Source organism: Globicephala melas, chromosome 2 (assembly GCF_963455315.2).
Source record: "Globicephala melas chromosome 2, mGloMel1.2, whole genome shotgun sequence".
Lineage (NCBI taxonomy): Eukaryota > Metazoa > Chordata > Mammalia > Artiodactyla > Delphinidae > Globicephala > Globicephala melas.
This window is the reverse complement of record NC_083315.2, coordinates 110,046,245-110,071,735: the sequence shown is the minus strand read 5'-3', so window position 1 is coordinate 110,071,735 and position 25,491 is coordinate 110,046,245. Positions and strand designations below refer to the sequence as shown.

The following is a 25,491-nucleotide window of genomic DNA, read 5'->3' as shown; positions in this document are numbered from 1 at the left end:
TGTTCAAACTACCTTCACACTCTAATAGTTGCGTATATGTTCTCGTCCTCCCAAACCCATCACCGTAAGTTTTAGCTAGGCATATAGCCAAACTTACCTTAAAGCTAGTGTGGCCTTATGTGACTAAGAGCTGTCCAATGGGACATGAGTGAAAATGTGTCAAATTTCCCTGCACTCTACTTCCACTTTCTCCCTGTACAGCAAGCTTCAGCTATGAAGACAATATCCTAAATGACTACACAACAAGAGGAAGGAATCCAATTCTCTGGGTGACTTGGTGTATCACAATTGTACCTTAAAACAGGAGCCATTTCTGTAAAGGCCAGATAGCATTTTATGCTTTGTGGGCCATATGGTGCTTGTCACAACTACTAAACTCCACCACTGTAGTGTAAAAGCAGTCACAGACACATAACAAATGGGTGTGTTTGTGTTCCAATAAAACTTTAAAAAGGCAGCAGGCAAGACTTGGCCTACAGCTATAGTTTGCCAACTCCTACTCTAAAATCTAGATTTTAGAAAAAAATAAATATCTGCCTTTTTTGAGCCATTGTCTTTTGGGTCTCTTTGTTACAGAAGCTTAGCCTATGCTTTAACTTACTATACCCCAAGCATTATCTTGGAAAAGATATCCTTCCTCTTATTCTGTTCTATTTTTATAATATATTTTACTACATGACAGTATATTATATATTTATTTATCTTGTCGTTCCTCTAATATGTAAATTCCAAGAAGGCAGGGGCTTTGTTTGGTTCACTACTTTATCTTCAGTGATAAAACAGTATGGGAAACAGGGACTTCCCTGGTGGCACAGTAGTTAAGATTCCGCGTTCCCAGTGCAGGGGGTCCGGGTTCGATCCCTGGTCAGGGAACTAGATCCCACATGCATGTCGCAACTAAGAGTTCGCATGCCACAACTAAGGAGCCCACCAGCTGCAACTAAGGAGCCCACCTGCCACAACTAAGACCTGGCAGAACCAAATAAATAATAAAAACAAACAAAAAACCATATGGGGTACATAGCACCTTGTAGATATATGTATCTGTTGACTAAATCAGTGAAGGAACACTGGCTAGGAGTCTGGAGTTAGTAAAGCCATGAGGAGAGCTCCAAGTGCCCTAATGAAGAACTCGAACTCCATTCAATAGGCAATGAGAATCCATTAGGATTCCTGAGGAAGAAAGCAATGTGGTTAAACCTGTACTTGTGAAAGAATCATCCTGAAGAAGATGATTAGAATAATATCTTAATTGTTTAAACTTAGATATAACCTGAGTTTGGTATAGTAAGCATACTAGAAATAAGAAGGAAAGGCCACTGTTAGAGACGGATGACTTGACACAAACTGATAAATGGAGTATGGAAGAATGAAAACAACCCTGTCTCCAGAATAACTTGGAAATAAGAAATCTCTTGAAAAGAAAAGGAAAATCAGGCAAAAAACCAAATTCTGGGCAAAAAATTATTTCTGTCCTAAACATGCTGTGCTCAATTTGGTAGGAAGACCCAGATCTTATCTGGATATAAACATCTAGGGGCTCAAAAATACAGGTCTGGAAATCATCAGAAAGGTTATAGATGAGGAGACTCTTTCCAAATAGTATAGAAGGAGGACTGTTAAGACAACACTGAAAATTACCTAAGTTTTAGGGGTAGGAAGAAGAAGCATTAAAAAAGACAGTAATAGTCAAAAGTAGGAGGGAGTAGATATTAAAGAAAACAATAGAGATGAATTCAAATACAGTGGTGGTTGCAGAAGTCAGAGGAGATGAGGAATTAGAAAAGAAAGGCCTTTGCATGTGGAGATTTAGATCCCTGCATATCAGCAATGAACTAGCTAACTCAGAAGAGTAGTGGTGGGAACAGAGGTCTGACTGTAAGTTAAATGAGTAGGAAAGAGGAAGTGGAAACAATGAAGTTAAAGTACATTTTTTCTCATAAAGAGGAGAAAAGAAAAAATAAATTGAAGGGTTAAAGGGTCAGTTTAAAATACCATTTTAGAATGAGGAGTCTTGGGCAAAATACACATTTCCAGGTTTCTTACTTTCTGGTTTAGAAACTTGAGGTTTAACAAGATTAACCCAACATGCCCAAGGTCACATAGCTTATATCAGTTATTTCAAACTAAAATCTGACTTCTGAGCATTTGTTTTTAACCATTAAACTATACTGCCTATTAACTGAGACAATGGATAGAGTAGGCTTAAGTATGGGACAAGTTAAGGGAAGAAAAGTTGAATTGGATTTCATTGTCTCAACTGTTTCATTACTTTCTAAATCAGTAACACTTGGGCAATGTTACTTATGATAAGTAAACTGAGTTTGTACGGATAACATGTGTAGTACAGGGCTTAATAAATGGTAACTTTTTTTTTTTTTTTTTTTGCGGTACGCGGGCCTCTCACTGTTGTGGCCTCTCTTGTTGCGGAGCACAGGCTCCGGACGCGCAGGCTCTGGACGCGCAGGCTCAGCGGCCACGGCTCACGGGCCCAGCCACTCTGCGGCATGTGGGATCTTCCCGGACGCGGGGCACGAACCCGTGTCCCCTGCATCGGCAGGCGGACTCTCAACCACTGCGCCACCAGGGAAGCCCATGGTAATATTTTGAGGGGAGGAACACTGAGTCTCCCCAACTGTTTCCACAGAGAAGAAATTCAGCCTGGTCTTTCTCTCCACCCATCACTCATATCTCCCTGTAGGAGGAAGGATAAATTTTCTGCTGGTAACCATCCTTTCTTCAGCTCCACCTGACGATAGGAAAGTGCACTTTCATCTGCTCTTGAGCATGCAACAAGGAACCTGCCTTATGTTGTCCCTGGCAGGGCAGATAAATCCACCTAGTTCTGAGGAGTGTTAGCAAGCCATTCTGACCACAGATCTAAGTCACATTATCCAACTGGTTTTATCAACATTAAACATGGCACTTTGATCTCTAGCTGCCTGCCCTTTACATCTGTCTATTAAATGGTTGTTAACTTTGTTGGTAAACAAAAATAATGACACCCCTTAACTACTCCACAAAGAGTATTATTCTATTGCAGATCCATCATTTATATTCAAATACACCTAGAACATAGTCTACATCTGAACAAACAGGTACATTTCTTACCCTGATTATAATCTGTGCCACATCAAAGTCTGAGACATCGTCTAAAATTGGTTGGGTACTTTCTGGTCCATAAACAAGGCAGTTAAATAAGGTTTTAGAAAAGAAACCAGGTGAAGGACCACCATGAACCAAAGAAATGGCAAGCATTTTGCCAGCTTCATAGTAAAGATTCTCTTTCAGAGCTGTAAATACAGATAAAATATATCAAATACACTTCTTTTATTATTATATAACCATCATATGTAATTAATACATATATAATAAATTTTAAAATCCAAGCTTTAGACAAATGTATAATAACCTAATTCATAGAAGGTATAAAATATAAATTTCAACCAAAATATACAATTTTACAAATTTTTTTCTGAATTCAAAGTAACAATCTATTATAGAAAAATATGTAAATACAGAAAGTCTTTTTATAAAATCACCTATAATCCTACCAGCATAATAACCAGTGTACACACTTTGGTGTATTTATAATATGTCTCATATGCATATAAATATATACATAAATAGCTTGACTTCTGTCTTTTTCCACTTACTGTATTATAAATTTTTAAAATATTACTTGAAATTATTCAAATATACAGTTAATGAATGCATTCAAACTAATTTACAGATATGCTGCAATGTAAACCACCCTCTTATTACTGGCTAGCCCAGTTTCAACTACATGAGACACAATGTTACAGTCAACATCTATTTACACATTCTTGTTTACATATCTTTGATTATTAGGATAGATTCCTACATACGGTATTAGTGGTTCAAAGGATATGAACAATTTTAAGGTTGTTGATATACAAAATGGTACAAATTAACTCTCAACACTATATGCTATCTTACCATATCATCACAATATTTTTCAATGTGTCATTAAAAATGTTTTAGCTACTTCGATAACTCAAAAAGATATTATGTAAATTTTCCTTTATTTTTTCTAAAAATTAAAAGTAATTTATTAGTAAGTAACATTAACAATACCTGAAATAATAATAAAATCTCCTCAACAATAACCTTACATACTACATATTAGTAGTCACATCTTACAGATGAAGAAACTGAGATCCAGAGGGGCTATGCAATTAATCTAGGGAAATAAAGCTACTGAAGTAGATGTGTACAAACTGAACTCAGATTTTGTGACTTAAATTCCATGTACTCTCTCCACTGTACCAAAACTGCCATGAATTAATAACATACTGATTACTTGGAGCGTTTTTGTTTTTTTTTAAAGGGAGTGTAGAATTAAACTGTGTGTACTATACATAGTACTAATGATCCTTGGTAGTTTCTCAATTATTTCAATGATACTTCAGGCAATGGTGAGGAAGTTCTAAAGAAAACATAGAAGGAAGTCAAATGGGATGATATGTCTTCTCACTCTCTCTCAAATTCCTATTACAGCAAAAGCGGTTATAAAAGCTCCGAAAAAAAGAATGCTAGACTTAACCAGTGTTTTGAGATGCCTGTTTTAATCACATTAATTCCTTACCAGAAGTAAAGACAGAAAAGTATCATATAAATAATTCTGTTAAATAAATAAAAAAAACTCTTGAAAGCAAAAGTATGCTAAAAATCTGTTATATGTGAACCAAAAAATTATGTTATAAAAATCCTAGGTTGTGAAGAAACATGCCAACTGCAAATTTCAAATATATGAACAAGAAGAGCTCAAAAACTCATTCATCCAATTTGGCCACTCTATTCAAATGAATTAAAATTAAGTACATTTTTCAGAAGTTATACTTAATTATAGAATCACTTTAAGTAGGATTTTGCTATAAAGAAATTAAGGATATTCTAAAATAAAAAATGTTTCACTACAAAATTTATTTTAAAAAACATCACTTCCCCCCTTTTCTGTGATTCTATCATTATTTTAGTAACAAAGTGATTATACATTTTGACAGGTATTGAGTATCAATTCTAACCTGCTATCTCTTTCTTAATACATGGTATATTCAGTATGTACAATAATAAAATAGTTACCTTGAGAATTGAGAGACAAGTTCTTTGACAAGGACCCTTCAAACAATGGTGAGTTCTCAAGTTGCTGCATTAAGAGACTTAGGAATTCTTGCTTTGATCCAGGCTGCTCTTTTCCAAAATGATCATTTTCATTAACATATGCTATTTCAATTGTATATGAAGGATTAAAGTTGTGATTTCTGAATCCATCTAAGGCACTATTCCAGATATTGGCTTTGTTGATAAATAATCTTTTAGCTTTTTTTTTAATTTGGAATCCTAGCTCTATTATTAGAGTTGAAATATCTCTTCTAAATTTGCTGCCTTGCCTATAAAACATGAATTTAAACATAGAGGTAAGTACTCTAAAGTACTTTAGGTGTCACAGCAGTTACACAGCCAAATAAAAAAAGAATAGAAAGAAGTTCTTCCCCAACTCCCACCCAAAAGCAAACAATGGCCTCCAGTGGAACAAAAAAGTTATTTGATAACCTTAGTTCTAAATTCTTGATTCCTTCTACCCAATCTTTTACCAAATTAAAATCATCTAATGTTATACAATTCACTGGATTTAGGTATAAGAGTCAAAAGCTCAAACTCTTACCTCCCTGGACATACTTGTTTAACTGCATCTTTTTTTTTTTTCTAACATCTTTATTGGAGTATAATTGCTTTACAATGGTGTGTTAGTTTCTGCTTTTAACTGCATCTTATTTCATGTTCACTAGATCCTTTAAAGATAGAGCAAATGTAATCTCTGCTCACTGTATGAGAGAACTATATTTTTAAGAGATTACATATTTTAAGCAGAATTCACACTCCTTTAAATAGTACTTTTCAGTTTACACTATTAATTCTCAAAGTGTGGCCCCAGACCAGCAACAGCAGCAGCTGCCGCACCTGGAAACTTGTTAGAAACGCAGCTTCTTAAGCCCCGCAGCAGATAAACAGAATCAGAACCTCTGAGCATGAGGCCAGGCAACCAGTGCCCTAACAAGACCTCCAGACAATTATCTGGACTAACTCAATTATTCCCTGCCTCAGTTTCTCCATCTGTAATTGGAATTAGTGTACTCAAAATAATCCTGTTAGGGGCAATGTCCAAGGATCCTCTTTCTACATCAAATTAGGGACTGCAGTTTGAAAAATACCCTTCCAAACTACTCTGAGAACAGCTAATACTCTAAATGTACATAGCTACTTCCCATTCTAATTTTCTCAAAACAGAGTTTTATATTTTTCTCCAATTCAAAATACACACCTCAGCAGGTCTTCACGCTGGGCTCCAGGAGACTGTCTGGGTAATTTAGGTGAAGATTCCTCCAACAAACAATCAGTTATTCCCACATTAGTGCTGGGTAATGTGTGTTTTTTGGCTTTTTGGAAATCGCCTACAGATTTAAAACCCAATGTTAGTATAATAGGAATACAGGTAGAAACTTTTGAATAATATGCATTTAAATAAAAACATCTTTATTCAAAATCACAAAATATTACCTGAATTGTAAAGAATACCTCTACATTCCAAACATTCCCAATTTTGTTCCCATGATTGTAGTGAGGAACAGGCTAGATGTGTTCCGCGAGAACCACAACACTGACAGCGCTTTATTTCCCATTTGCTGAGGACATAAAGAGAAGCAGATTATTTCCATGTGGTATTAACTTAGTCTAATTCCGACCATCAGCACCACTGCACACCTCACTGTCCACCTCACACACACAGCCAACCCTTTTACCCAAGGAAGGAAAATAAATTATCTGCTTTGATACTGCATTACTTTTTCCTAAAGTTGTTTTTCCCCCCCATTTCATTTATGATGTTTGTAACTTCCTCCTTTAAACATTCTCTATCTTAAAATACTAAACTAAATATCAGCATGTACATGCACATATACCCAAAGTATGTCTGATATGGAAGAAGCATTCAGTAAATACATTATCTTACCTAAAATACTATCTTTCCCATTCAAGGTGAGGAATTATTTCCTATAATAAGCTTGCTCAGACACCCCAAGTACTGTGCAGCTCAACAGGATCCAGACTTACTACGTGATCCGCATTCATATTCTCTCTCATCTTTTCCCCTCAATCCCCCACTCCCAATGTTTCCCCACTGTGTTGTGTGACATGTACCAGTCAGCATTCACATTTTCTGTACGGGTGTGGGTTATAGCGTGCAGCCTCCTCTTTGTTTGGTTATGAATACGTCCGTCTGTACAGAAATGGATATACTCCCTGAGTGTGTGGATATGTGGGTGATAAGAGACTTAGCTGCGTAACTTCACCTCTTGTAGGTGTGGGCGAATCTCCCTCTGTGTGGACTTGGGTGTGTAGGGGTATGTCCTCTCTGTGTCTCCCTCTCTTCCCCAGATAGTTCTGCCAACTGATGATGAAGAGGAAGAAAGATGACAGCTAACGAGTGCTTATACACCAGGCCCAGTTCTCACTCTTTACATGTAAAGTTTCAGAAGGTTGGAAAAATTTCAGAAGGTTGGAAAAACCAGTTACCTCCATTTTGAAGAAGAGGAAACCAAAGCATAGAGGGGTAAATTGCTTGCCCAAACAAGTTCATACTGTTAGTAAGTCTCAGAGTGAGGCTTCCAATCCAGTTTACCTGGCTTCAGACCCATGCTCCTAACCACTCCACCATGCTGCCTTTCAGCAAGTTACCTTCCTATCACTAGGATGAGAGGGAGTGAGACTGCAAAGAAAGCATTCAGATAGCAGGATTCTGTGTCCTAGGAGAAAAGGCAAAGTAGTTGCCAGAAAGAAAAGGGAGTTTGGTAGCAAATGATTAGGTGACCAGAGGTATACAAGGAATATGTATATTAGTTAATCAAAATAGCCTAAAATGAATTTAGAAAATATCATTATTAATGAATATATTGCTTCTTAGAACTGTAAAGTGCTTTACTGTCTACAAAGCACTTTATATACATTAATTTCATCTCTACCTCAGCACAACCCTTGAGCAGGGTATTATTAGTATTTACAGATGAATAATCAGGGTCACCAGATCAAGTAACTTAGGCAAGAATACACATTACTTGACATCTTCAATGAGACCTCCGCCCTTAATGAATCTTTAGTCTAATGGCAAAGACAAATTTAAATATTGTCAACTCTATTGTAACAAGCACAATGAAGGGAAAATCCAGCCCAGAACAGGGAATCAGGAATAGTAAGAGCTTCTTAGGGGAAACTTTCCAAAGCTTGCAAGACTTCAGCTGAGTCTTCCAAAATAAGTTGTAGCTCACCTAGCCAAATCACTTTCCATAAGAGATAAGGCTCCCAATATTCTGCTCAGCACTTTAAGTTTGTCATATTAATTAAGACTACATAACAGAGATAAAAATTTATCAAAATTTCAACAAAATTAGATTTGTTACTTTTTATCCTGCATCTTAAAAAATAAAGATACTCTTGATTTCTAATACCCCACACAGTATAGTGTACAGAGAAGGCAAAAAACGATTGTTAACATTATAGTCAACATCTACGGATATTACAAAAGAGTAATCAATAAATTTCAAATGCCAAATCCTTCTTATAGTGATCCAAAACAAACGCTGATAGATTAACCTAGTTTCTTAACCTCTAGAACAGTGTCATCCAATAGAAATATAATGTAAATCATATATGTAATTTAAACTTTCCTAGTAACCAGATTTTAAAAGGTAAAAGGAACAGGTGAAATAAATTTGAGTATTTCCAAAATATAGTCATTTTGTTTGGCAGGTAATCAATTTAAAAAATTATTAACAAGATATTTTAAAGTCTTTTTTTCTTACTGTTATGGGCTGAATTCTGTCATGCCCAGAATTCATATGTTGAAGACCTAACACCCAGTACTTCACAAGGTGACTGTAGTTGGAGATAGGGCCTTTAAAGCGATAATTAAGATGAGGCCATATGCGTGGGTCCTAATCCAATATGACTGGTATCCTAATAAGAAAAAAGATTAAGGCACAGACAGAAGGACACAGCTGGAAGGGAGCCATGTGCAAGCCAAGGAGAGAAGCTTCAAGAGAATCAAACCTGCCAATGCCTTTATCTTGGACGTCTGGCCTCTAGGTTTCTGAGAAGAAAAATTTCTGTTGTTTAAGCCACCTGGTTTGTGGTATTTTGTTATGGCAGTCCTAGTAAACTAAGATACATATAAATCTTCGGTGTGTATTTTACACTTACGACACCTCTCAATTTGGAATAGCCACATTTCAAGTGCTCAATAGCCACCTGTGGTTACTGGCTACCACAGTAGAGCTCTAGAAAACAGAGCCTCATGAAAACACACCACAAAAGTTCCAATTATGCCAACTGCAATAATTTCTGTAAACAGATATAAATATGCATTTAATAAATATACCTCATCTCAAGTTAAAATTTCTAACATCCTAAGAGCAAAAGTACATTTCACTAAATAGAAAACCTACTTTCTCAAGCTGAAGGTTTAAAAAAGGACACTAGTAGAAATACAAAAGATCATGAGAGATTACTAGAAGCAACTCTATGCCAATAAAACAGACAACCTGGAAGAAATGGACAAATTCTTAGAAATACACAACCTGCCAAGACTAAATCAGGAAGAAATAGAAAATATTAACAGACCAATCACAAGCACTGAAATTGAAACTGTGATTAAAAATCTTCCAACAAACAGAAGCCCAGGACCAGATGGTTTCACAGGCAAATTCTATCAAACATTTAGAGAAGAGCTAACACCTATCCTTCTCAAACTCTTCCAAAATATAGCAGAGGGAGGAACACTCCCAAACTCATTCGATAAGGCCACCATCACCCTGATACCAAAACCAGACAAAGATGTCACTAAGAAAGAAAACTACAGGCCAATATCACTGATGAACATAGATGCAAAAATCCTCAACAAAATACTAGCAGACAGAATCCAACAGCACATTAAAAGGATCATACACCATGATCAAGTGGGGTTTATTCCAGGAATGCAAGGATTCTTCAATATACGCAAAACAATCAATGTGATAAACCATATTAACAAATTGAAGGAGAAAAAACATATGATCATCTCAATAGATGCAGAGAAAGCTTTCGACAAAATTCAACACCAATTTGTGATAAAAACCCTCCAGAAAGTAGGCATAGAGGGAACTTTCCTCAACATAATAAAGGCCATATATGACAAACCCACAGCCAACATTGTCCTCAATGGTGAAAAACTGAAAGCATTTCCACTAAGATCAGGAACAAGACAAGGTTGCCCACTCTCACCACTCTTATTCAACATAGTTTTGGAAGTTTTAGCCACAGAAATCAGAGAAGAAAAGGAGAAAAAAGGAATCCAACTCGGAAAAGAAGAAGTAAAGCTGTCACTGTTTGCAGATGACATGATACTATACATAAAGAATCCTACAGATGCTACCAGAAAACTACTAGAGCTAATCAATGAATTTGGTAAAGTAGCAGGATACAAAATCAATGCACAGAAATCTATGGCATTCCTATACACTAATGATGAAAAATCTGAATGTGAAATCAAGAAAAAACTCTTATTTACCATTGCAACAAAAAGAATAAAATATCTAGGAATAAACCCCCCTAAGGTGACAAAAGACCTGTATGCAGAAAATTATAAGACCCTGATGAAAGAAATTAAAGATGATACAAATAGATGGAGAGATATACCATGTTCTTGGACTGGAAGAATCAACATGGTGAAAATGACACTACTCCGCAATCTACAGATTCAATGCAATCCCTATCAAACTACCACTGGCATTTTTCACAGAACTAGAACAAAAAATTTCACAATTTGTATGGAAACACAAAAGACCCCGAATAGCCAAAGCAATCTTGAGAACGGAAAACGGAGCTGGAGGAATCAGGCTCCCTGACTTCAGTCTATACTACAAAGCTACAGTAATCATGACAGTATGGTACTGGCACAAAAACAGAAAGATCAATGAACAGGATAGAAAGCCCAGATATAAACCCACGCACATATGGTCACCTTATCTTTGATAAAGGAGGCAGGAATGTACAGTGGAGAAAGGACAGCCTCTTCAATAAGTGGTGCTGGGAAAACTGGACAGGTACATGTAAAAGTACGAGATTAGAACACTCCCTAACACCATACACAAAAATGAGCTCAAAATGGATTGAAGACCTAAATGTAAGGCCAGAAGCTATCAAACTCTTAGAGGAAAACATAGGCAGAACACTCTATGACATAAATCACAGCAAGATCCTTTTTTGACCCACCTCCTAAAGAAATGGAAATAAAAATAAACAAATGGGACCTAATGAAACTTCAAAGCTTTTGCACAGCAAAGGAAACCATAAACAAGACCAAAAGACAGCCCTCAGAATGGGAGAAAATATTTGCAAATGAAGCAAGTGACAAACAATTAATCTCCAAAATTTACAAGCAGCTCATGCAGCTCAATAACAAAAAAACAAACAACCCAATCCAAAAATGGGCAGAAGACCTACATAGACATTTCTCCAAAGAAGATATACAGATTGCCAACAAACACATGAAAGAATGCTCAACATCATTAATCACTAGAGAAATACAAATCAAAACTACAATGAGATATCATCTCACACCAGTCAGAATGGCCATCATCAAAACATCTAGAAACAGGGCTTCCCTGGTGGCACAGTGGTTGAGAGTCCACCTGCCAATGCAGGGGACACGGGTTCGTGCCCCGGTCTGGGAAGATCCCACATGCTGCGGAGCGGCTGGGCCCGTGAGCCATGGCCGCTGAGCCTTCATGTCCCGAGCCTGTGCTCTGCAACAGGAGAGGTCACAACGGTGAGAGGCCCGTGTACCAAAAAACAAAACAAAACAAAACAAAAACATCTAGAAACAATAAATGCTGGAGAGGGTGTGGAGAAAAGGGAACACTCTTGCACTGCTGGTGGTAATGTGAATTGGTACAGCCACTATGGAGAACAGTATGGAGGTTCCTTAAAAAACTACAAATAGAACTACCATATGACCCAGCAATCCCACTACTGGGCATATACCCTGAGAAAACCATAGTTCAAAAGAAGTCATGTAGCAAAATGTTCATTGCAGCTCTATTTACAATAGCCAGGAGATGGATGCAACCTAAGTGTTCATCATCGGATGAATGTATAAAGAAGATGTGGCACATATATACAATGGAATATTACCCATCCATAAAAAGAAACGAAATTGCGCTATTTGTAATGAGGTGGATAGACCTAGAGTCTGTCATACAGAGTGAAGTAAGTCAGAAAGAGAAAGACAAATACCATATGCTAACACATATATATGGAATCTAAGAAAAAAAGAAAATGTCATGAAGAACCTAGGGGTAAGATGGGAATAAAGACACAGACCTACTAGAGAATGGACTTGAGGATATGGGGAGGTGGAAGGGTAAGCTGTGACAAAGTGAGAGAGTGGCATGGACATATACACACTACCAAACGTAAAATAGCTAGTGGGAAGCTAGATAGCTAGTGGGAAGCAGCCGCATAGCACAGAAAGATCAGCTCAGTGCTTTGTGACCACCTAGAGGGGTGGGATAGGGAGGGTGGGAGAGACGGAGACGCAAGAGGGAAGAGATATGGGAACATATGTATATGTATAACTGATTCACTTTGTTATAAAGCAGAAACTAACACACCATTGTAAAGCAATTATACTCCAATAAAGATGTTAAAGAAAAAAGGACACTAAGCACAACTGAACTTCCCCATATACCTGTCAGGCACATTATAGTCTCGCCCTTCTTTGCAACGACATCTTCGGACATCACAATGCTCATAGTGCTGCAGAAGCTCTTGATAAGCATTTTCCTCTAATTCCCAAGATGCATCTCTGTAAATGAAGCAAGATATAAAATATACTTTGGCCTAAAATGTTACATAAAAGGACTGATAATGAATCTAAAACTATAAACTCTTCACAAACTTAGGAACAAGGATGAAACTTGTTCTTTTTACGATTAATCATTCACTTCAATATATAAATCCCTTAGTGTCATTTTATCCTACAGTTAATTAGTCTCACAGTGAATTTCAAATGCTAAATGAAAAATTAAGTAGAAATTTTCTGAAACTTACATTTTTCCTAATATTTCACTTCCAATTTTTTGAATTTCAAGTTTAGTACCATATTTCTGGATTCCTCACCTTTAAGTATTAAGAAAATTCTTATACATTTTAAACCACATCTTGATTCTCTCAAATAATTTATACATACCATTTTGAAGCCTATTATACTTGTGTATCAATCAATCAATCAATATTGTACACAAGTGAGGTGTACAATTATTAAGAGACTATAAACAACTAATGAGACATTTAAGTCAGGACCTGGTTCTCAAGAACTAGCAATCTGGGGAGGAGGAGGAAAGGTGGCGGGGACGGTTTTACATTTCCCTGTTTGAAATGGCTGCTTGTCCATGAGTAATTAATCAGACATCAATGATTATTTCCATTGTTATTAAATCCTATATTTAAAACATCTTTTCATCAAAAGGCTAAATGTTACTCACTTTTCAGGAATATGAATTCCCATTCTCAACATCTCTTTCTGAAATATATCACTATTATTGCATACTGTGCACCTAAAGAAAAACATTCCTGCATTTATTGCTTGAACCTATAGTGGAAAATAGAAAATATATGATTAATAATTTAACAGGTTATCAGGTTATGAATAAGATAGCTAACAGAACATGTGTGCTACTTTTCACATATATATTATGGAAACTTATTTTTTATGTTTGTGGTTCATAAACTTTGATAAACTAAGTTACCCTAGTGCTAAAACTTGGGGATATTTCTCCCAATGGGAAAAAAAATTAAGCTAATGAATTGACTGTTCTTTACATCTATCACCAATATGTGTTTCTCAACCCTTTGTATCTAATGTCATTTCTGTTCCCAAATATTGTGTTGTCCATCACTCTCTGTGAATAAAACAGTAAACATCTTTAGTTACTCCATCTAGGAAGGATGTTTAAATAAATGTTACATATAAAGCATCGTTGGTTCTGTTTTTAACTCAATCTCTGTAAGTTTTCTTCCTAAGGGGGAGAAGCATAAAACCTATTCTCACTGCTTCAGCAAATAAAAATACAGAAGCAGCAGAAAGAGAGAGAAAGCGTAGCCAATCACCAGTTTAAAAAGCTAGTAGCACACACTCATTTAATAAATATTTAATCCCTACTATATAGGCGCCAAACACTATGCTAGTACCAAAAATAGAAACATAAAATGACTTAGATCCTATTTCAAGGAATTCTTGTGAGTAGGCATATACTATAAAAGTATTATTATTTTTTAATACATTTATTTATTTATGGCTGCGTTGGGTCTTCGCTGCTGCATGCAGGCTTTCTCTAGTTACAGCGAGTGTGGGCTACTCTTTGTTGCGGAGCATGGGCTCTAGGCGTGCGGGCTTGAGTAGTTGTGGCACATGGGCTTAGTTGCTCCGCGGCATGTGGGATCTTCCCTCTCTTCCATAGATACTTTTTAAAAAATACTTTTAGGACTTCCCTGGTGGCGCAGGGGTTAAGAATCCGCCTGCCAATGCAGGGAACACGGGTTCGAGCCCTGGTCCGGGAAGATCCCACATGCCGCAGAACAACTAAGCCCATGTGCTACAACTACTGAGCCTGTGCTCTAGAGCCCACGAGTCACAACTACTGAGCCCGTGTGCCACACTACAGAAGCCTGCGTGCCTAGAGCCCATGCTCTGCAACAAGAGAAGCCACCGCAATGAGAAGCCCACGCATTGCAAAGAAGAGTAGCCCCTGCTCACTGCAACCAGAGAAAGCCCATGCGCAGCAATGAAGATCCAACGCAGCCAAAAATAAATACATAAATTTATTTAAAAATAACTAAACAAATAAACAAAAAGTATATACGGAAGAGAAAGGAACAAGTACTGAAGTTTATGTAAGAGCCTGACAAAAATGTCACAGGGATGGTACGGTCAAAGTTAAGTATGAAAGGAGTAGGGGTGTGCCAGGAAAATAGGACAAAAGACAATACAAGGAGAGGGAATAGCAAAAGAGTACATGTGATTGGGGAAATAATAATAATATACTTAGAAATTACACTCTGATCATACTGAACTAAGTAATTAAAATAGACAGGTAAATTAAAGTTAGTAGTGTGAAGAATTGACAGAGAATAAGGCATGCAGGAGTTAGTGGCCTCCGGCAAAAGTTTAGTTAAAAAAAAAAAGTGTCTGAAGTGAAATCACAAAGGGTTTAAGGTAGAGGGTAGCAACAAAAAAGGATACATCAAAAATATTAAGCAGATCTGACAGACTTGGAGAATGATTTGTGGATGGTGAAGAAAGAAGTGGACAAAGAGGAATCCAGGTTCAAACAACTAGCAGGTAGCACACACACAACATGTGAGAGGGAAGCAACAAGTTAATGAAATCTCTGCTGAACCTAAAGGATCTTTGAGCAATTGTACACAGATACCAAGATCTTACTAAGTATAGGATATGATACAAGAACTGTCTAGCATGGAGAAAAGAAAAACAGCAAAGGACATATGAATGATACCAACAAGACCACAGCAATGATGTGAGAAATCCAAACTGAACAAGAATAGTGACAATTCTCTGCATACAGAGTGAAAAGTCAATTTCTTTGATATTAATCTATAGTCTCTCCTCACAAAATCCCAATGTATATAGCATTTGTAGTGGTCACAAATGAAATTTGCTTAACCACATACAATTCTCATCCTACTGCATAGGTTTGTTCTTCCTTCAACTCTTTTATATTAATGGAGTTCAGAGATTAAAAAAAATTATTTGGGTATTATTATAGCTACCTGAACAGGGTAGACTCCATTTACTATTTCAGTTAAGACTTGTATCAGAGTGGAAAAGCCACTGGAGTTCTTTTAAGGAACAATGACTCAAGAATGAGCTCTGTCCTGGTGTGCTCTAACCAAGTAATAATTGCTTGTTTGTTAATATTTATATCACAGACAGGTGTCCATGGAGCCATGACCTTATATCTGCATAAAGTAGACCTACATTTTTGTTAGTAGTACTACTTCTAGTTTTTAATGACAGAATTAGAAACGTGGTATTTTTGGAGTTCACAAAAAGTCCTATGAATACTAGGTCAAATTTGAGAACCTCTCTCTGTTTCATTATTAATGCATAATGAGGCAAATCTTATTTGTCCTGAAAAATAACATACTACTACAAATTATACAAAGTTAACAAGATGATACATTTGGCAGCAATTACATTCAATTCATTCAAATACAAACCCTGAATTAAGATAAATTACCTTTTAAAGATTCTCACATAATGTGAACTTCTTCCTCAATAGGTAAAGATAGCACTTCATGATGTTTATGAACTGCACGCTAGATCCCTTTACAAACACTTCTTTGTAAGAATGAACAGGATTTCTAATATTTACCCAACAAAATAGGCTCCATCCTGCCACTTTTAACTGATAACTAATAATAACTAATACTAAGAATAAGAGTTCAAGGCTCATACAAAAAAAACCAGGAAGTAATCAAGCTTTACTACTTTGACTACTGTTAGTACTTTTAAGATTTTGTTGAAATATAAGAGGATTTACATCTCCTAACTTAAAAAAAAGAACTTTTGTAGTTAATTTGTAATCAATAATAACATTTCATTTTACTAAACAATAATAAAAGCCAAGCTTTAAAAAACAGTATAAACTTAAGTAAACCCTGTGTCACTTGGCATTCTATCAACTATAACTGTCTAACAATTGGCACTTTCACACATTTATACTATATATTGGACATTATTAATAACTGGGATCTTTTAAAAATCTTAAATTATCTTCTGAATTGAAGAAACTAAATTGTTTAATGTGTGTTTTATGATATTTCATTTACTTGAAAACTTGTCGTCAGGTTTGACATACAAGGTGGCTCTCAAAGAACTAATATTAGTATCAATTCATTAGATAGTAATCAGTTTACTGTCAAAAAGTTATGATAGTGTTTACTACAGCTAAAAAAAATAGACCTCTTAACATTAAATTAGCTTACAGTTAATTATTTCACATATCTTGTTTTCTAAGCTTAAATATATAAATGAACTTGGGAATTAAAATTTGTGTATTATTCATTGTGAAATACAAACAAAATCCTTAGGTTAAAACAACAAAATTTTAAAAGTGTAAATATACCTTAAAAGGTAGTATCTAAACTTTTATTGAAACATTAATTGTAGGGCTTCCCTGGTGGTGCAGTGGTTGGGAGTCCGCCTGCCAATGCAGGGGACACAGGTTTGTGCCCCGGTCCGGGAGGGTCCCGCGTGCCGCGGAGCGGCTGCGCCCGTGGGCCATTGGCCACTGAGCCTGCGCGTCCGGAGCCTGTTGCTCCGCGGCGGGAGAGGCCACAGCAGTGAGAGGCCCGCGTACCGCAAAAAAAAAAACCAAACAAACATTAATTGTACACTTCAATAGGGTGAATTTTATATGTAAAATTTGATTCAATAAAGCTGTTTTAAAAAGTTACAAGTAGGGCTTCCCTGGTGGCGCAGTGGTGGAGAGTCCGCCTGCCGATGCAGGGGACACGGGTTCGTGCCCCGGTCTGGGAAGATCCCACATGCCGCGGAGCGGCTGGGCCCGTGAGCCATGGCCGCTGAGCCTGCGCTTCCGGAGCCTGTGCTCCGCAATGGGAGAGACCACAACAGTGAGAGGCCCGCGTACCGCAAAAAAAAAAAAAAAAAAAGTTACAAGTAGTAAGAGCTAAAATACACATCAATTTTTTCTAATTTAAAATTCAAATTAGCAAGCAACAAATTTTATACCAGAAAAAGCTGACAAAACATCTTACCTGTAAACAGTCTCTATGGAACCAAGCATTCTTACAACAAGGACTTCGTAATATGCTGTAAGTTGGAATAGGCTCAATAAATTCCAAGCAAATGGTGCATGGTAAGGAGTCTCTATAATTATTAGATGTAATTATCTGAACAGGTCGATGGTTCCAACAAAATGACCTAAAAACGTATATTATTTTAAAACATCTAATAAATTATACAGCACAACTAGACTAGCTTTACAATTCATATTTATAAGGGAAAATTCATTTGTCTCTCTCGTAATTAACCTACAACAGACTGGAACAACGGCACTATAAATCAGTCTCATAATCTATAACTAAGGAGAGCTGAATTTTCAAAATGTGAACCTTTTGCTGGTGAGATTTACTTCACAGAATTTCAGTAACTAATATTATGTTGAGAATCCTACGTAATACTGTTAGCAACAGAGTATACACACCATTGTACTCAACCTTGCACAAAATCAAAGGAAGGAACTTAAACTTAAAAATAATATATTAATAATATAACAAATAAAATGCAAATAATAACTTATTCTTAACCCACTAAATGTATTTCCATTTGTATTTTCTAAACTGCAATTCTCATAGAAAACAATCCATTAAATAGGTCAAGAGCACAAAGACTAAAAGAAATAAAACACTCATGATACCAAATACCAAAATTCATAAAATCTTGATGTTTAGAGCTAAAGTCAAGAAGCAAATATTTTTAGGGGCATCCCAGGGCATAATATTTATTTTTTGGACTCCACCAAATTTACATGCCTTCACTTTACTCAATGAGAAACACATATGTCCCTGTGAAAAAAAAGTAAACTATTAAATCTAAAGAATGACATAAAATCTAGAATTATGTAAGCTGGAAATTTTCACTGAATATGAGTATATTAACAGTTCCATATTACATTCTAGAGCTGAAAGCTAGAGATGAATATTAATCATTAAGCCCATTACAGATATTGCAATTCTCCAGACTCTGCAAATAGAAATGATCATAAAGGAAGGGGAGAGAAATTATATATATATGTACACACACCCACACACACATATCTAAAGTATACATAAAACCTCAATGCAGCTTTGAAAAGAAATTTGACAAAGGAATTATATAATTGGGAGATCCACTTTCCATTTTTCTTTTACATTTTCTTTCATATTCAACAGTTAATTAACTCACGCAAAATTGCCAGTGAACTGGAAAATACATTCTCTCTGAAGTCCGCATGGGAAATGATAACTTCGTTTACATCGGGGTGTGACACATCCAATTGAAGCACCGGTTTTCTTGCAAATACAGCATTTCTAAAAGCAAGTATAAAAATAGGAGTTATAACACGTACAAAACTTGAGTACTATAGATAAGACCGAGGTATAAATGAATATTCTTTGTGGAGAGTCTGAAAATTATTTTCATCATACAACAGCTGTGAAGATAGTATATTAAAGAAATTTCCTGAAAAAACCTGTTCTACCCAGAAACAATCTAAAGGGACTAAAGATTCACTCCCATAACAATTTCTGGTAAAGGAAACACCTCTAACCAGAGAAGCTTCATTTCCTTCGTATCTGCTAAAATATTTTAAACGGAAGGGTTTGTAAACATAATGGTTATACATGAAAGTGTCATTCAAATTTCAATAGAAAACACATAGTTAGGAAATATTTATTAAGGACAACAGCAAAACAATACTAAAAACCAATCTGTAAAATATTGGCTAGGATCACTCTATCCTAACCAAATGAAAAAGTGTTAGATACCCACAGTAGGTTAAGTAGTGATTCCCTCAAAAGATATGTTCAAGTCCTAATTCCTGGTACCTTTGAATGTGACCTTATTTGGAAACAAGATCTTTGTAGATACTTGATTTACAAGTATCTACAAAGCTATCTTTAGTTTACAAGTATCTTGAAAGCTGAAGATTTCAAGATGAGTTCATCTTGGATTTAGAGTGGTCCCTCAATCAAAAGGCTGGTGTCCTTATAAGTAAAAGGAGAGGGAGATTTAAGAGACACACACTGGGGGAGGCCACATGAAGATGGAAGCAGAGATTGGAGTTATGCTGCCACAAACCAAGGAATGCCAAAGGTTGCCAAGCAGGCATCAGAAGTTCGAAGAGAAGCATGGAACAGATTATCCCTCAGAGCTTCCAGAAAGAATCAATCCCTTTAACAGCTTGATTTGGAACGTTCAGTCTCCAGAATTGTGAGAGAATAAATTTCTGTTTCAAGCAACCCAGTTTGTGGTAATCTATTACAGCAGCCCTAGCAAACAAATACAATACCACTGCCACTAACTTAAATATAACGGTGGTATATAAACAGAAAGACTATTAGATGAATCAATCATTAGTAAAATACAGAACAGTACTGAAAATATCTTGGAACCCTTGAGATGACAACTATAATGGCCACTGATGGAGAGATTATACTGCTGACCCGTCAAACAACACCAGGTTGTATACTTTGCCAACCTGAGGTTCTCCCTGTAAACTGACGTATGGAATTCTACTGTAAGGTCACAAATACAGACACCTCTTCAGTATCAAGATATTCTCAAAGGTTCACAATATACTCAGAGAGGTTACAGATGTCTTAAGAAAACATTTCCAAACTGCAAGGGGACCTATACAGGTCATGTTTCATGACAAGTTCACTATCACCAGAAGATTGAGAAATTTTGATACTAATACTTCCACATGGCCCTTAGATAAATGCCACTGTTAACCTTTTTCCCAAGGTTTTCCCTTGTACCTTAGAACCTCTATTTTACCGTTAACTCCTCTGCATCTTCAACATCTTTAAAAATAATTGCTTCCATTTCTTTGTCTCAACTAAAAGAAAGGTCTCTGCATGCTTCCCTTATAGAATCTCTTGAATGAAGCTGCTTATTTTTCCAGCCTCCTTAATTTCCAGACTTGGCAAGGAGTGGGAGTGGGATATGGATAGAGGCAGGAAGGAGGACAAGCAGAACATTATTTTAGTTCTGTGTGGCAGATTGTAGGCCACTACTCTATCAGACTTAAAAAGATATGGTCCTTTGAACATAATGACATCTACTCTCTGCCATCTAATAATTTCCTGGTCAGTTCTCCACCTCCAGACTTTGGCACCTTTCTCTGTATTTTAATTCTTGCTGTCATTCTAAATGACTTCTGCACTGATGGGACAACCTTTCTTTGACTTCCTCAACTAAAATGTGTCAATGCACTTCATCACCACTCCAGTGTAATGAAGAATCCTCTCATCACCCCAAACTGCTCCACCATGGAAATCATCAATTCCATTATCACATTCTCTGAACAGAAACCCCTGTACTTCCAATCTTCTCATTCTCTTAACTCTCATTATTTCCACTCAGGCCACATGGAGACCTACAGTCTGTTCATTGCATAACATAGTAAGCTATCACACAAAAGATTAACAAATTATAACTGAATGAATAAGGAGTTAAGGTTTAGAATATCTGTCTTGGAGAACAAAAGGCATGGAACACAAGAACACCATGTCACAGAAGAGCCACAAGAGATGTTGAGATCATAAATTATTAGTCTGTATAGTTGTGTAATTTCCATGTCAATCTTTCATTCCAACCCAACAAATGAGATATAAAAATGAAAGTTAATAGTTGGGTTGCCTCAGGATTGGAGGTCTGAAGAACAGCTGAGTGGAAGTATGGTCATAATTCTGATGGTAAGAGTGGATGAAATGATGGGTAAGTCAGAAGAAGATAAGGAAGTGAAATCAGTATCGTCACATATCTTATCCAGGGTTGGTTTAGCAAAATGTTCTTCTAAAATTTACTGTATTTGACAAAAATAAGCATTGGAACATAAAAACAATATCTTACAGATTTCTAGTAGAGAAAGTGATAGAATAGACTTCCTTAGTATTGACAATATTTATGGTATTAGGTGTAATGAGTAAAATAATTTACTTACCAGTTTCGAAGCCCTAGTCACTTCTTTCCTGATATCTTCTATTAGAAAACCATAAACTCCTTCTTCTTCTTTACCCCTCTGCCAAATTCCACTTGACATCAACTATGAATATATTCTCAATTAGAAAATAAACTCTAAGAAACTAGTTTGGAATAAAAAATATATACCTATAATATTCCAATAAAAAATGGGCATAAAACAATTCAAATTTTAAGTATCTCTTACCTATAATAGTTATTTTTCATGGTCAAAGTAAGAGGCTACTCACATTCTTTGATTTGGAAGACACTGTATATTAACAGTTCATGTAACCAAACTGGTTTCTAAAAAGTATTACAGAAAATAACAGAAAAAGAAAGGAAGAAAAACAACAAAAAACACTTATAATCAAGCTTTAGGGGAAAAAAAGTGGCATATACCTAAAGGCGTATATGTAATAATAATGAATACTATGGAGATAATTATCAGTGATATTTTAGGTTAACTTTAAATCTCGCTGGATTCTGAATCATAGAAGACATATTTATAGGGAATCTACTGAATTGTAGTTAATGCAAATGAATTTTAAAAAATCTGTTTTAACTTTAATTTAAATATGTTAAAGGAACATGAATCAAGAAAAAGCATGAGACTGTGAATAAGAAATCCTGACTTTGCAAACCAGGCTCTGTGTCCAACTTTCTGAAAGCCTAGGCAAGTAATTTAATGTTTCTGACATTAAACACAAAAATAAAAACAATAGACTAGGTTGTTTCCAAGTCTCTTTCAGCTCTAACATTCCATTACCATTTATAACATTACTATACTTTCGTGTTCACAATGAAACAGAATCTTTTAAGTGTTGAGCCTAGGGTCAGTATGTTTCAGGATTACTATACTCATTAATAAAATAAAGAATATAAGGGAAATTTTGATATGACCAACTTAGGCATATTAAATAACTCCAACATACTTCAGATTTGTGATCAGAGTTTTATTTTAATCAGTATAATATATCCTTAAAAAAACCCAAAAGTGATATATGTTACTTAAGAATTATGAAAAAATAACCCACTGACTAATAAAATAGTTGTCTTAACTCTACTACATAAAAAGTAAAACACACTCTTTAGAAAAATGAAAAGGTTTTCTTTTGTGATGCAGACTATAAGGCTCTAACTTACAAATATGTTTGGAATGTCAACTTCATGGTCCCTTAAATCTTGGTACAAAGTAAGTAGGTTCCTAGACCAGTCTACAAATTTTAGAGAAACACCAAGAATTTATGTTAGATGATTTCTCAAGGAAACATCTAAAGAGTTTTAACATGGATGCTGTTGTGGGTATAAAAATATGTCCACAAATTTGTTGATACTCCTTCCTTAAAGTGGTGGGAACTAATTCCTTCCCCTTAAGTGTGGGCTAGAATTAACGACTCACCTCTAACAGAATAAAGCAAAAGTAACAGTGGTATGCAACTGTAAAAACTAGGTCATATGGTTCCATCTTGGTGTATATCTATCCCTCTGTCTCTCTCTTTTATCACTTCCTCTGGGAGAAGGCAGATGCCATGCTGTGAGCAGCCCTATAGCCCAGGAAGTACGGAACTGAGACCTTCTGCCAACAGTTAGGAGGAACTGAGGCCAAAAGCCACGTGAGTGAGCCATTGGAGATGGATACTCCAGCCCAGTCAAGCTTTCAGATGACTGAACCATGGCTGACATCTCAATTGCATCCTCATGAGAGACCCTGAGCCAGAACCACCCAGCTCACCCAATACCAGATTCCTGTCCTTCAGAAACCATTTGAGAACAGAAATAGTCACAGATGTCGAAAACAATCTTATGGTTACCAAGGGGGAAGTGGGGGGGAGGGAGGGATAAATTGGGAGATTGGGATTGACACATACACACTACTATATATAAAATAGATAATAAGAACCTACCACATAGCACAGAGAACTCTACTCAATAATCTGTAATGACCTATATGGGAAAAGAATCTAAAAAAGAGTGAATATATGTATTCACTGTATAACTGATTCACTTTGCTGTACAGCAGAAACTAACACAACATTGTAAATCAACTATACTCCAATAAAAATTAATTTAAAAAAAGAAACCATTTGAGACAATAAATGTTGCTTAAGCTGCTAAATTTCAGGATAAATAGTTAAGCAGCAATATATAACTAATACAAGTGCCAAGAAATGCTGCATGTGCTCATGCAACCTTAGCATGCTAAGGCAGTGATGGTGCCACTAATATCTTAAGGCAGATTCAGTGAGGTGAGAAGCTGGTGGAGGGAATGGGGAACAAATGAGAGACTAATTCTCAATATGACATTTTTTCTTTCTTCTGAGTGACACATAAATTAACCTATTTCCTTTTACACAAGTATTTATTACCTTTAGTCAGAACTTTTCTTTCCAGGTTCTCTGTGAAATAAAATACTTTTCTTTTACTTCTTAAACCTTCAAACAAGTCTTTTCTGAGACTTATCACTAGCAACAATGAAAACAAAGTACTAAAATGAACAACTCCCTTAGAGACCTAACCATTTTCTCGTTTTTTCCACTGAGGCCCTAAAGGGTTAGACAAAAATAAGCAGGTAATGATGACAGGTATTTCTACGTACCAAGTAATTTCAGAATCTTAGAATTTGATAAATGAAAAATCTTATTTTTACATATAAGCAAAAGGAGATCCAGAAAAGTTAAATGACTTATCCATTTCTCAGAAACCAGCCATCAGGATCGAATTCTCTTCTTTAGAAGAATATCAGATTGCTAGGATTTAATTAAAAATTATACTCACCAAACAATAGTAATGTACAGTGAGATTCCATTTCTCATTAGTTTTCTTTTCTCCATATTTAATAGGACAGTCATCATTTTTTCGACAGAAAACACAAGCTAACAGTGAAAAAAGTAATAGATATAAAAAAATTTTAAACAAAAACAAAAAAAAACCCTATGGAATTGGTGCTTCTCTCAATTGATGTGTTCAATTCTTTTTGAGAGAGCAAATCACTTTATATTGTTATCAGTAAATTAAAACTTCCAATACGTACTTCTAAAACAATAATGTGACTTTACATTCTTTTCATTAATCTTTAATGATGAATCCCAGTGTGTTGTTTAAATGGCAACTCATTGAAAACAACAGATTAGGAAACTCTGAAACTCCATCTCTCTAAAGCAATAAAACCTGCCAAATGCTGGTTGTGCATTTGGTTATGCTGCCAAAACCATCAGAATCAACTTTTCCGAAAATCTGAAATCTGATTTAAAAACTTAAAATAATCAGAAGAATGCTTCATAAAGAAACAAGCTGCCAAAATTTGATGAGAGATTTGTGGCATTTTAACTTACCTGCCAACCATCCCCCACTCTCCAGCTGGGCAATGGCCTTAGGCCCATGTTCAATGTGTATTGTTCCTTAGGGCCATGTTCCTGGTGTGGATTGTCTAAGAGGAGGTAATATGGACCTTGTCAAAGAAATGTGTGTTCTGACCTGTATGGTGGCTCCCCAAGGGACCGGCTCAGATGCCTGCCCTTGTTTCACCTGCCTCAGAAATTTCTCAGGGCTGGAGTCTGACTGTCAAAAACATTTAAGACAAATATACTAGAGGCAGCAGCTTGAAGCAA

General features: G+C 36.0%; 1 protein-coding gene across 5 annotated transcripts in view; it reads right to left on the bottom strand.

Annotated features, from left to right (window-relative positions):
- Positions 1-25,491, bottom strand: part of G2E3 (G2/M-phase specific E3 ubiquitin protein ligase) — a 71,298-nt gene that overhangs the window by 14,711 nt on the left and 31,096 nt on the right. For 3 of the 5 annotated variants that reach the window (XR_004039027.2, XM_030854703.3, XM_060294696.2), the window contains exons 3-12: positions 24,659-24,756; positions 21,864-21,965; positions 19,103-19,227; positions 17,914-18,079; positions 13,599-13,705; positions 12,803-12,919; positions 6,583-6,707; positions 6,347-6,476; positions 5,107-5,414; positions 3,112-3,293 (exon numbers count right to left, since the gene is read on the bottom strand). Coding sequence is in view for 4 of the 5 variants with exons in the window: in XM_030854703.3 (XP_030710563.1) it covers positions 3,112-3,293; positions 5,107-5,414; positions 6,347-6,476; positions 6,583-6,707; positions 12,803-12,919; positions 13,599-13,705; positions 17,914-18,079; positions 19,103-19,227; positions 21,864-21,965; positions 24,659-24,756 (1,460 nt within the window). In the remaining variant the exon portion in view is untranslated. The remainder of the gene's footprint in view (positions 1-3,111; positions 3,294-5,106; positions 5,415-6,346; positions 6,477-6,582; positions 6,708-12,802; positions 12,920-13,598; positions 13,706-17,913; positions 18,080-19,102; positions 19,228-21,863; positions 21,966-24,658; positions 24,757-25,491) is intronic. The other 2 variants (XM_030854710.3, XM_060294698.2) reach the window with 2 other exon arrangements.